General features: G+C 36.2%; 1 protein-coding gene and 1 non-coding gene across 2 annotated transcripts in view; both read right to left on the bottom strand.

Annotated features, from left to right (window-relative positions):
• Window positions 1-13,006, bottom strand: part of MTREX (Mtr4 exosome RNA helicase) — a 144,016-nt gene that overhangs the window by 123,190 nt on the left and 7,820 nt on the right. Inside the window, exons 3-5 of the mRNA XM_030843294.2 lie at window positions 12,096-12,162; window positions 8,897-8,959; window positions 7,843-7,955 (exon numbers count right to left, since the gene is read on the bottom strand). Coding sequence (XP_030699154.1) covers window positions 7,843-7,955; window positions 8,897-8,959; window positions 12,096-12,162 — 243 coding nt within the window. The remainder of the gene's footprint in view (window positions 1-7,842; window positions 7,956-8,896; window positions 8,960-12,095; window positions 12,163-13,006) is intronic.
• On the bottom strand, window positions 10,565-10,674 carry LOC115848585 (U6 spliceosomal RNA). Its single transcript, XR_004037752.1, has one exon. It is a non-coding gene; the product is annotated as a U6 spliceosomal RNA (small nuclear RNA).

Below are 13,006 nucleotides of genomic sequence, written 5' to 3'. Positions count from 1 at the left end.
ATCTGTCCGTTTTTTTTGTTTGTTTTTTCTTAATAAATATATTTTATTTTAATAACTATTATATTTTATCTTACTTTATTTTACTTTATCTTCTTTCTTTTCCTTCCTTCCTCGCTCCCTCCCTCCTTTCTTTCTTTCTTTCTCTCTCTCCTCCCTTCCTTCCTTCCTTCCCTTTCTCTCTCTCTCTCTCTCTTCTCTCTCTTTCTTTCTTTCTACTAATTCTTTCTTTCTACTTTTTCTCCCTTTTATTCTGAGCCGTGTGGATGAGAGGCTCTTGGTGCTGCAACCAGGAGTCAGTGCTGTGCCTCTGAGGTGGGAGAGCCAACTTCAGGACCCTGGTCCACAAGAGATCTCCCAGCTCCACATAATATCAAACAGAGAAAATCTCCCAGAGATCTCCATATCAACACCAGCACCCAGCTTCACTCAACGACCAGCAAGCTACAGTGCTGGACACCCTATGCCAAACAACTAACAAGACAGGATCACAACCCCATCCATTAGCAGAAAGGCTGCCTAATATAATAATAAGCCCACAGACACCCCAAAACACACCACCAGACGTGGACCTGCCCACCAGAAAGACAAGATCCAGCCTCATCCACCAGAACACAGACACTAGTCCCCTCCAACAGGAAGCCTACAGAACCTACTGAACCAACCTGAGCCACTGGGGACAGACACCAAAAACAACAGGAACTACGAACCTGCATCCTGCAAAAAGGAGACCCCAAACACAGTAAGATAAGCAAAATGAGAAGACAGAAAAACACACAGCAGATGAAGGAGCAAGATAAAAACCCACCAGACCAAACAAATGAAGAGGAAATAGGCAGTTTACCTGAAAAAGAATTCACAATAATGATAGTAAAGATGATCCAAAATCTTGGAAACAGAACAGACAAAATGCAAGAAACATTTAACAAGGACCTAAAAGAACTAAAGATGAAACAAACAATGATGAACAACACAATAAATGAAATTGAAAATACTCTAGAAGGGATCAATAGCAGAATAACTGAGGCAGAAAAACAGATAAGTGACCTGGAAGATAAAATAGTGGAAATAAGTACTGCAGAACAGAATAAAGAAAAAAGAATGAAAAGTACTAAGGACAGACTCAGAGACCTCTGGGACAACATTAAACGCACCAACATTCGAATAATAGGGGTTCCAGAAGAAGAAGATTGAAAATGAAAGGGACTGAGAAAATACTTGAAGAGATTATAGTTGAAAACTTTCCAAGGAAATAGTTAATCAAGTCCAGGAAGCACAGAGATTCCAATACAGGATAAATCCAAGGAGAAACACTCTAAGACACATATTAATCAAACTGTCAAAAATTAAATACAAAGAAAACATATCAAAAGCAGCAAGGGAAAAACAACAAAAAACATACAAGGGAATCCCCGTAAGGTTAACAGCTGATCTTTCAGCAGAAACTCTGCAAGCCAGAAGGGACTGGCAGGACATATTTAAAGTGATGAAGGAGAAAAACCTGCGACCAAGATTACTCTACCCAGCAGGGATCTCATTCAGATTTGATGGAGAAATTAAACCTTTATAGACAAGCAAAAGCTGAGAGAGTTCAGCACCAACAAACCAGGTTTACAACAAATACTAAAGGAACTTCTCTAGGCAAGAAACAGAAGAGAAGGAAAAGACCTACAATAATGAAGCCAAAACAATTAAGAAACTGGGAATAGGAACATACATATCGATAATTACCTTAAGTGTATATGGACTAAATGCTCACACCAAAAGACACAGAATGGCTGAATGGATACAAAAACGAGACCCATATATACGCTATCTACAAGAGACCCACTTCAGACCTAGAGACACATACAGACTGAAAGTAAGGGGATGGAAAAAGATATTCCATGCAAATGGAAACCAAAAGAAAGCTGGAGTAGCAATTCTCATATCAGACAAAATAAACTTTAAAATAAGGACTATTAAAAGAGACAAAGAAGGACACTACATAATGATCAAGGGATCCATCCAAGAAAAAGATATAACACTTATAAATATTTATGCACCCACCATAGGAGCACCTCAATACATAAGGCAAATACTAACAGCCATAAAAGGGGAAATTGACAGTAACACATTCATAGTAGGAGACTTTAACACGCCACTTTCACCAATGGACACATCATCCAAAATGAAAATAAATAAGGAAACACAAGCTTTAAATGATACATTAAACAAGATGGACTTAATTGATATTCATAGGACACTCCATCCAAAAACAACAGAATACACATTTTTCTCAAGTGCTCATGGAACATTCTCCAGGATAGATTATATCTTGGGTCACAAATCAAGCCTTGGTAAATTTAAGAAAATTGAAACTGTATCAACTATCTTTTCCGACCACAACACTATGAGACCAGATAGCAATTACAGGAAAAGATCTGTAAAAAATACAAACACATGAAGGCTAAACAATACACTACTTAATAACTAAGTGATCACTGAAGAAATCAAAGAGGAAATCAAAAAATACCTAGAATCAAATGACAATGGAGACACGACGACCCAAAACCTATGGGATGCTGCAAAAGCAGTTCTAAGAGGGAAGTTTATAGCAATACAAGCCCACCTTAAGAAACAGGAAACATCTCGAATAAACAACCTAACCTTGCACCTAAAGCAATTAGAGAAAGAAGAACAAAAAAAACCCGAAGTTAGCAGAAGGAAAGAAATCCTAACAATCAGATCAGAAATAAATGAAAAAGAAATGAAGGAAACAATAGCAAAGATCAATAAAACTAAAAGCTGGTTCTTTGAGAAGATAAGCAAAATAGATAAAACATTAGCCAGACTCATCAGGAAAAAAGGGAGAAGACTCAAATCAATAGAATTAGAAATGAAAAAGGAGAAGTAACAACTGACACTGCAGAAATACAAAAGATCATGAGAGATTACTACAAGCAACTCTATGCCAATAAAATGGACGACCTCGAAGAATTGGACAAATTCTTAGAAATGTACAACCTGCCAAGACTGAATCAGGAAGAAATAGAAAATATGAGCAGACCAATCACAAGCACTGAAATTGAAACTGTGATTAAAAATCTTCCAACAAACAAAAGCCCAGGACCAGATGGCTTCACAGGCGAATTCTATCAAACATTTAGAGAAGAGCTAACACCTATCCTTCTCAAACTCTTCCAAAATATAGCAGAGGGAGGAACACTCCCAAATTCATTCTACGAGGCCACCATCACCTTGATACCAAAACCAGACAAGGATGTCACAATGAAAGAAAACTACAGACCAATATCACTGATGAACACAGATGCAAAAATCCTCAACAAAATACTAGCAAACAGAATCCAACAGCACATTAAAAGGATCATACACCATGATCAAGTGGGATTTTTTCCAGGAATGCAAGGATTCTTCAATATATGCAAATCAATGAATGTGATAAACCATACTAAGAAATAGAAGGAGAAAAACCATATCATCATCTCAACAGATGCAGAGAAAGCTTTTGACAAAATTCAACACCGATTTATGATAAAAACCCTGCAGAAAGTAGGCGTAGAGGGAACTTTCCTCAACATAATAGAGGCCATATATAACAAACTCACAGCCTACATCGTCCTCAATGGTGAAAAACTGAAAGCATTTCCACTAAGATCAGGAACAAGACAAGGTTGCCCACTCTCACCACTCTTATTCAACATGGTTTTGGAAGCTTTAGCCACAGCAATCAGAGAGGAAAAGGAAATAAAAGGAATCCAAATCGGAAAAGAAGAAGTAAAGCTGTCACTGTTTGCAGGTCACATGACACTATACATAGAGAATCCTAAAGATGCTACCAGAAAACTACTAGAGCTAATCAATGAATTTGGTAAAGTAGCAGGATACAAAATTAATGCACAGAAATCTCTGGCATTCCTATACACTAATGATGAAAAATATGAAAGTGAAATCAAGAAAACACTCCCATTTACCATTGCAACAAGAATCAAACATCTAGGAATAAACCTACCCAAGGAGACAAAAGACCTGTATGAAGAAAATTATAAGACACTGATGAAAGAAATTAAAGATGATACAAAGAGATGGAGAGGTATACCATGTTCTTGGATTGGAAGAATCAACATTGTGAAAATGATTCTACTACCCAAATCAAACTACATATTCAATGCAATCCCTATCAAACTACCACTGGCATTTTTCACAGAACTAGAACAAAAAATTTCACAATTTGTTTGGAAACACAAAAGACCCCGAATAGCCAAAGCAATCTTGACAACGAAAAACGGAGCTGGAGGAATCAGGCTCCCTGACTTCACACTATACTACAAAGCTACAGTAATCAAGACAGTATGGTACTGACACAAAAACAGAAAGATAGATCAATGGAACAGGATAGAAAGCCCAGAGATAAACCCCTGCACATATGGTCACCTTATGTTTGATAAAGAAGGCAGGAATGTACAGTGGAGAAAGGACAGCCTCTGCAATAAGTGGTGCTGGGAAAACTGGACAGGTACGTGCAAAAGTATGAGATTACATCACTCCCTAACACCATACGCAAAAATAAGCTCAAAATGGATTAAAGACCTATTTAAGGCCAGAAACTGTCAAACTCTTAGAGGAAAACATAGGCAGAACACTCTATGACATAAATCACAGCAAGATCCTTTTTGACCCACCTCCTAGAGAAATGGAAATAAAAACAAAAATAAACAAAAGGGATCTAATGAAACTGCAAAGCTTTTGCACAGCAAAGGAAAACATAAACAAGACGAAAAGCCAATCGTCAGAATGGGAGAAAATATTTGCAAATGAAGTAACTGACAAAGGCTTCATCTCCAAAATTTACAAGCAGCTCATGCAGCTCAATAACAAAAAAACAAACAAATAACCCAATCCAAAAATGGGCAGAAGACCTAAATACATTTCTCAAAAGAAGATATACAGATTGCCAACAAACACACGAAAGAATGCTCAATGTCAGTAATCACTAGAGAAATGCAAATCAAAACTTGAATGAGACACCATCTCACACCAGTCAGAATGGCCATCACCAAACACTCTAGAAACAATAAATGCTGGAGAGGGTGTGGAGAGAAGGGAACACTCTTGCACTGCTGGTGGGAATGTGAATTGGTACAGCCACTATGGAGAACAGTATGGAGGTTCCTTAAAAAACTACAAATAGAACTACCATATGACCCAGCAATCCCACTACTGGGCATATACCCTGAGAAAACCGTAATTCAAAAAGAGTCACGTACCAAAATGTTCATTGCAGCTGTATTTACAATAGCCCGGACATGGAAATAACCTAAGTGTCCATCATTGGATGAATAGATAAAGAAGATGTGGCTCATATATACAATGGAATATTACTCAGCCATAAAAAAACCAAAATTGAGCTATTTGTAGTGAGGTGGATAGACCTAGAGTCTGTCATACAGAGTGAAGTAAATCAGAAAGAGAAAGACAAATACTGTATGCTAACACATACATATGGAATTTAAGAAAAAAAAAATGTCATGAAGAACCTAGGGGTAAGACAGGAATAAAGACTCAGACCTACTAGAGAACGGACTTGAGGATATGGGGAGGGGGAAGGGTGAGCTGTGACAAAGCGAGAGAGAGGCACGGACATATATACACTACCAAACGTAAGGTAGATAGCTAGTGGGAAGCAGCCGCATAGCACAGGGAGATCAGTTCGGTGCTTTGTGACCACCTGGAGGGGTGGGATAGGGAGGGTGGGAGGGAGGGAGACGCAAGAGGGAAGAGATATGGGAACATATGTATATGTATAACTGATTCACTTTGTTATAAAGCAGAAACTAACACACCATTGTAAAGCAATTATACACCAATAAAGATGTTAAAAAAAAAAAGATGTAAAAAAACAAACAAAAAAACCCAGCATGTTTGGAAGAAATATGGAAAATATTAAAAGACCCAAACCAAACTTTCAGCGATAAAAAAATCTAAATCTAAGATGAAATAAACTGGGTAGGATTAATAGCATATTTGACATTGCAGATAAAAAGATGAATAAACTTAAAGCCATTTAATAGAAGCTGTCCAAAATGAAACACAGAGAATAAACACCAAAAAACAATAATAAATAAGAGTATCACTAGGCTCTGAGACAACTTAAAGTCTCCTGATATAAGTTTAACCGAAGTCCTCAGAGTACTAGGAGAAGAGGGACTATTTGACATAAAAAATGGCTGAAATTTTTCCAAATCTGATAAAAACTAATAAACCCATGATTTGAGAAGCCCAATAAATTCAAGCATAAGAAACATGAAAATAATTATGTAAAGTCACATCATAATTAAACTGCCAAAAGTCAGTGATGAAATTAAAAAACAGCCAAACATCCCATCAGAGCCGTATGCAAAGCAGCAGGAAAATACTGACCTATAACGAAGGGAAAAGTCAATTAACTGAAACAGATCAGGGAGTAACACAAATGAAAGTAATAGTCACAAAAACATTTAAATAGTTTTTAAACTGTATTCTGTATGCTCAAAAAGCTGGAGGAAAGTTAAGTAAACACATGGAAAACAAACACACAAAAATGAACTTCTAGCAAAGAAAACTATAATATCTGAGATGAAAAAATGCACTGAATAGGATTAAGGACAGATTAGATAATAAGAAGCAAAGATTAATGAATCTGAAGATAGAGCATTAGAAAAGACCTGAAATGAAATGCACAAAAAATGAACATAGCACTAGTGAATCACGATACACATTCATGACTGAAGGGAAATTTACAGCACTAAATGTCTGTATTAGAAAAAGGTCTGAAATCAATGACCTCACCTTTCCTCCTTTAAAAAACTAGAAAAAGAATAGCAAATGAAGCCCAAAGTAGAAGAAATGAAATAAAGGTAAGAGTCTAAATTTACTTACAGAAATGAAATAGAAAAAATTTAAACTTTTAAAGAGTATGGTAAGAAACAGTTATTTTAAAATTTCATTTTAAAACTAGAATGTGAGCAAGAGAAGAAAGAAAGGAACAAACTACAAAACAGCCAGAAAACAATTAACAAAATGGCACTAAGTACACACCTATCAATAATAAAATGTAAATAGACGAATTCTCCAATTAAAAGACAGAGTGGCTGAATCGATAAAAAAACAACTTGCAGCTATATGCTGCCTACAGGAGACTCACTTCAGATATAAGGACACACAGACTGAAAGTGAAGGGATGGAAAAAGATATGCCATGCAAGTGGAAATCAAAAGAAAGTTGTGGTAGCTACACTTACGTAAAATAAAATAGACTTTAAAACTAAGACTGTAAGGACCTCCTTGGTGGTCCAGTGGTTAAGAATCCGTCTGCTAGTGCAGCGGACACGGGTTTGAGCCCTGGTCTGGGAAGATCCCACATGCCGCGGAGCAACTAAGCCCATGCGCCACAACTACTGAGTCTGCGCTCTAGAGCCGATGAGCCACAACTACTGCAGCCCGGGCACCTAGAGACTGTGCTCTGCAACAAGAGAAGCCACCACAATGAGAAGCCCGTGCACCACAAGTAAGAGCAGCCCCCACTTGCAGCAACTAGAGAAAGCCCACATGCAGCAACGAAGACCCAATGCAGCCAAAAATAAATAAATAAATTTATAAAAATAAATAAATAAATAAAAATAAAACTAAGGCTGTAACAAGAGACAAAGGCATTACATAATGATAAAGGGGTGAGTCCAACAGGAGGATATAATATTTGTAAATATATTATAAATATTATATTAGGTGCACCCAACACAGGAGCACCTAAATGTATAAAGCAAATATTAACAGTCCTAAAATTCCATTTAAAAAGAAAGCTACTCACTCAGCGCATACAGTTTTTCCTGCTGATGTATGTGCAGATACTAGAACAGACTGATTATTATCAACACACTGAATGGCTTCTCTTTGAAAAGCATCAAGAATGAACGGGTATTCCTATAAAAAAAATTAGTATCTGTATGAAGACACCTAGACACATTATAGTACACTTAAAACCAAGAGACACTACCCCTAGAAGCATTCTGGGAGCATTTCTTTATGAGTCTATTTGGGAAATATGCCACCAACCAGAGAAAATTAGGAAGAATGAAAAAAAAAACTTTAACCAGACAGCATAGAAGTTATTTCTACTATCTGATCTTTCAATTATTATGTTTACATATATGTTAATTACAACACAATAATCATTACCATTTGTCAAGAACATGCTTTATGGAGGGCACTGTGCAACACATTTTCCACCTACTAATCTTCACAGCAACCCCTAACGTATATATAATTTCCTTTCACAGATGGGAACTCTGAGGCTCTGAAAAGGCAAGGCCTCAATCAAGTTCACTCAGCAAAGGCAGCATAATATATCTATTAGACTTGAAGAGTTCATGTTTACCCCACCATACTGCCTTTTTTACTTAAGAAAATGACTTGGAAAATTTATATTACTCTTTTACCATCTATCAGGGTTTCAAAATCCATTTAATATCAGCAAAAGAGTTTAAGTTTCATTAGAAGTTTGTTCAACTCCCAAAACTATACACAAAACTGATTGTACACATGCATTTTTTTCTAGAGAAAGATCAGTACTTTTCATTAGATTCATTAAAAACGTTGAGAATTATTTTCATTTTTAAAAATCTTATCACATGATACGTGGTTTTCAGCATGGTTGTTTATTGATTTGGTTCTCACCATATTTGACTTCAGGTGGCGGCTTCTTAATTTGTACATATATACGTGTGTGTGTGTGTATATATATATACACACACACACACACACACACAGGGAAGTATGAGGATCTCATTTAAAAGTTTATCTTGAAGATTTTTAGGAAAACAGACTCACAAAACTGTACAAACCGTACAGCCCAAAGTACAAACCTTTGCAGCTTTTCCAACGCGAGGTTTAAGTGGTAGATAATCTTCATCTGCAGGAAGTGCAACCTGATGTTAAAAAAAAAAATCAATTTACTATTCGAGAATTGATGCATTCAGCACTCCCTAATCAATGATGGTTTGAAAAATAAAGGTGGTGAACTAGTGTTTCTGACAGTCTTAGACACTGTAAAATTAAATAACCACCTTTGAGAAAAATGCAAAAGCTACAACATTCAAAAAACTTCTATTAGTGTTTATCTGATAGTAATCTAATTAAAAGCACTTAAGTCTATCTCCCAGAAGAAACTGTGTTTATTAAGGTCTAGGACCTATCTCAGCTATCTTTGTATTTTCTAGGTCTAATGTACTTCCTGACATTAATGAATGCTCAAAAAAGCAGAATGGACATAAAAAGGGATGCCACTATATGAAAGAAAACTATGTGGAATAAAATGGTATTATTTCCTGGAACAGGAAACTAATTTTCCTCCAGTGAAGATTAAGATCTGGAGAGCAGTTCACAATATATGTAAATTCCCAATATGTAAGCCAATTAGTGTATAAATAATCAATCAACAAGGGCAAAGTACTGTACACACAGAAGTTAGAAATAATTTCTAAGAGCAAAATTTCAACAAACAAGTATGAGATAAGATTAGCTGTCTTAGAATATTGAGAGATTGTTGGTAAATCTGCAATTCAATTACAATCAAGATGATGTGTGTAGTGTTTCAAAAGGAATAACTAGAACCTGACTGTAATTAAGTGAAAAGATAAATTATGAAACTCAATGAACAATACCCAGTATAATAACTGTGTTAGAAGCAATGTGGAACTCTAAATGGAATCTATAAAGGGATAGAATTTGGTAGTTTATCCAGCACACATTATGAAAGAATTAATTTATGAGTTGTTCTTATTAGTGAATGAACCCTTCCAGGGATAGGAATAGTTTTCATCAGTCTTCCCCTTAAGACTACATATTCCCCTTTATTATGACACCAAGAAACTTCTAAGTAGTTTCTGACTCCTAGGTAGTTTGACAATAAGAGGACTACTTATCCATTAATTTAAGGGAATGTCCCTCTTTTGTTATACCATACCATGACTATGATGAAAGTGATTCTATCCAGAGAGCACAACCTCTGGTGCACTGACAAAATCAAATTTCGGAATCCGAAAATCTGAAGACTAGACCCTAAATCATGGTGTGATCCTCATCAAGGTATGATCAACCTGCGGGGCCATACCTGGTTACTTGGTTCACCTCCCTCACATCTCTCCTGATACTTGCTATGACATGAACAAAAAACATTAACACAAAGCAATTAAGACTTTAACATTTCTGAGATTTAATAGCAGCAACAATAACAAATTGTGTTTTCACATGTATGAGAATCAGAGTTTTGTTTCTATTCTCTGAAAACAGTCTGGGTAACATTAACTTATAACAGACAGGTAGAAGAGAAGCCTACAGAGACTAAGGAGTCAGAAAAATCGAAAAACAACAGAATAATCAAGAGTCAAATAGACTTAGCAATTAGTTATTCGTGATTTTTGCCAGAGCAGTTTGAAAGACATGGAGAAAGAAGAAATCTAACTATAGTAGATTAAAAGATGACTGGAAGGTTAGGAAGTTTAGCAGGGATTTTCTTTTTATTTATTTTTTTTAAATATTTTTTTAAATATTACACGAATTTGCGTGTAATCCTTGCGCAGAGGCCATGCTAATCTTCTCTGTATCGTTCCAATTTTAGTATATGCGCTGCCGAAGCGAGCACTTAGCAGGGATTTTCTAAGCAGAGCACTCAATAACAACTCTGAAAAGAAAGGGACCATAACTTTTTTTGTTTATCTCTTTATATTCAGTGAATAATAAAATATACCTGGCACCCAAAAGATATGTACTGAATGAATGACTACAATGGGGAAGAAGAAACACAACACAGTGGCTAAAAAGCAACACAGAACAAAAGAGAAGCTTTTGAATATTCATATGCTGATAAGAAAAGGAAAATAGAGAAAAGGAGACACCAGAAACAGTCAAGGGAAAATGGAATGATCCAAGTCTTTGTGGAGGCAGGATAGGATAAAACCAAGAACACTGGCAGAGCAACTCTCCTCAGTATAAACAATGCAGTGCCTTGTCCTTTGAGTGGATGTGACTCCAACTTGATATCTTCAAACCTCTAGATAAAGTAAAAGGTAAGGTTACCTGCTAAAAAAGTGAGAGGAGATAACAGAATGGAGGGCTTGAGGATAATCATGGAGGACAGAAAGAACTTCTGACCTCTTGAGAGCAAAATTTGTGTGTGTTTGAGGTTTTTCTCCCATCTTTTTAAGACCACAGCATCAAACAGGGTCTAATGTAAGTGTTTAATGAATGATCTAATGGATATTATACCTGCCAAACTAAGTGATATTCTAAAGAACATAAGGAAATTTCAAGTAGAAAAACAGGTGTTTAAAAAAATAACGTTCCAGATCTACATCAAAAGCAATTTTTGTTAATTTGGAATTATTCTGCTTATTTGATAAAGTCTTTAATAAGATTCCTCAATTAACTGTAGCAATAACATATAAGGTTACATGGTAAAAGCAGAAGGGCTTAATAGAAAGAACTAGTGTTACAGTTTCCTTATGTCCCATATGTTTACAAATGCTCACTGATCAACGGTTACTACAAGCTATCAGTGACCACCATCTTGTGGCAGACAATGAAACTGCAATATACCAGTCATCAGAGCAAAACACAAAAAAGCACGGGACTTGCAAAATGTCACTGTTACTTGACTTTAGGAGCATGGGAATAAACATGTACTAAATTCCTACTCTGAAAAACAAAACAAAAAAACCCTACTCTGTGCTGGGTATCTCACCTAATTTTCTTACATAATCTTCACAACCACCCCATGATGTAAATCCCATTATTCTAAACTTACAAATTAGAAAACCAATGTCAAAGAGGTTAAGAAATTGGTATCCAAGACTGTAGTTAGGAAAAGCACTGTGTCAGTGTCTAAGCTCAGGTTTGAATACAAACCCCCAGTTCCTTCCACTAGACTATGTACACTGACTGCACAGAAACTACATATTGTTTCCAAAGCCCTTAAGGCTAAACTGCTTGTCAATCATCAGATTAGATAGTCCAAAGCAAAATCCCACTTATAACACCAACTTACCATACACTGTTTGTGCTTACCTCATGTGTACACCCTTCAACAGTTTCAACTGATTGTACCTTGACCCTGGGCATCAAGTCTGACAAACTTAAAAAAAAAATTTGTTAAAATTACATTAAAATAAATTACTGAGAATTATATATGCTGGGAATTCAAAATGGTGAGTTAGCATCTTTTATTACAAATACAAAACAGACAGACTCCAAGTGAATTATTCAAAGAATTATGTCAGCTTAGTTCCAGTAACTATTTTGGATAAAAAGTACCTCTACAAAAGCATTATCACTGCTTCAAAACACAAAGCTGCTTATAAAAACCATTACGGGGCTTCCCTGGTGGCGCAGTGGTTGAGAGTCCACCTGCCGATGCAGGGGACACGGGTTCGTGTCCCGGTCCGGGAAGATCCCACATGCCGCGGAGAGGCTAGGCCCGTGAGCCAGTGTGTGCAGAGCCTGTGCTCCGCAACGGGAGAGGCCCGCATACCGCAAAAAAAACCCCAAAAAAACCATTACGTCATAGGAAGTATAAAATAAACTAGCCTAATACAGATGTTGCTATAATTTATAGAAGTGTTCCCTCTTCTCATCAAAATCCTAAGTTATACTCATATAGGTTCTCTGTTTAGACTCTGAAATGACATGATTGTGGATAAATTGAAGAAAAATAGATGTATTTCTGCACTAGATCCATTATTACTGATTGTACTTCTGATTTTTTACTTTAAATCAATAACCATACTTTGGATAAAACCCAAGAGTTACTACAATAAGCAAAAATGATTTTAAATTATCAGTATTATTTTGTAACCTATTGCACTAGTTTGGACAAACAGTGCATCTTAAGTATTTCAGTAATACATCTACCACCATTTACAGTACCTACTTTTGCTAGCTACAACAACAGCTAACCGGTTAAAAAACAACAACAAAAC

The sequence above is a fragment of the Globicephala melas genome, chromosome 3 (genome assembly GCF_963455315.2).
Source record: "Globicephala melas chromosome 3, mGloMel1.2, whole genome shotgun sequence".
NCBI lineage: Eukaryota > Metazoa > Chordata > Mammalia > Artiodactyla > Delphinidae > Globicephala > Globicephala melas.
The sequence above is the reverse complement of the archived record's forward strand: the minus strand, read 5'-3'. Positions and strand labels throughout refer to the sequence as shown.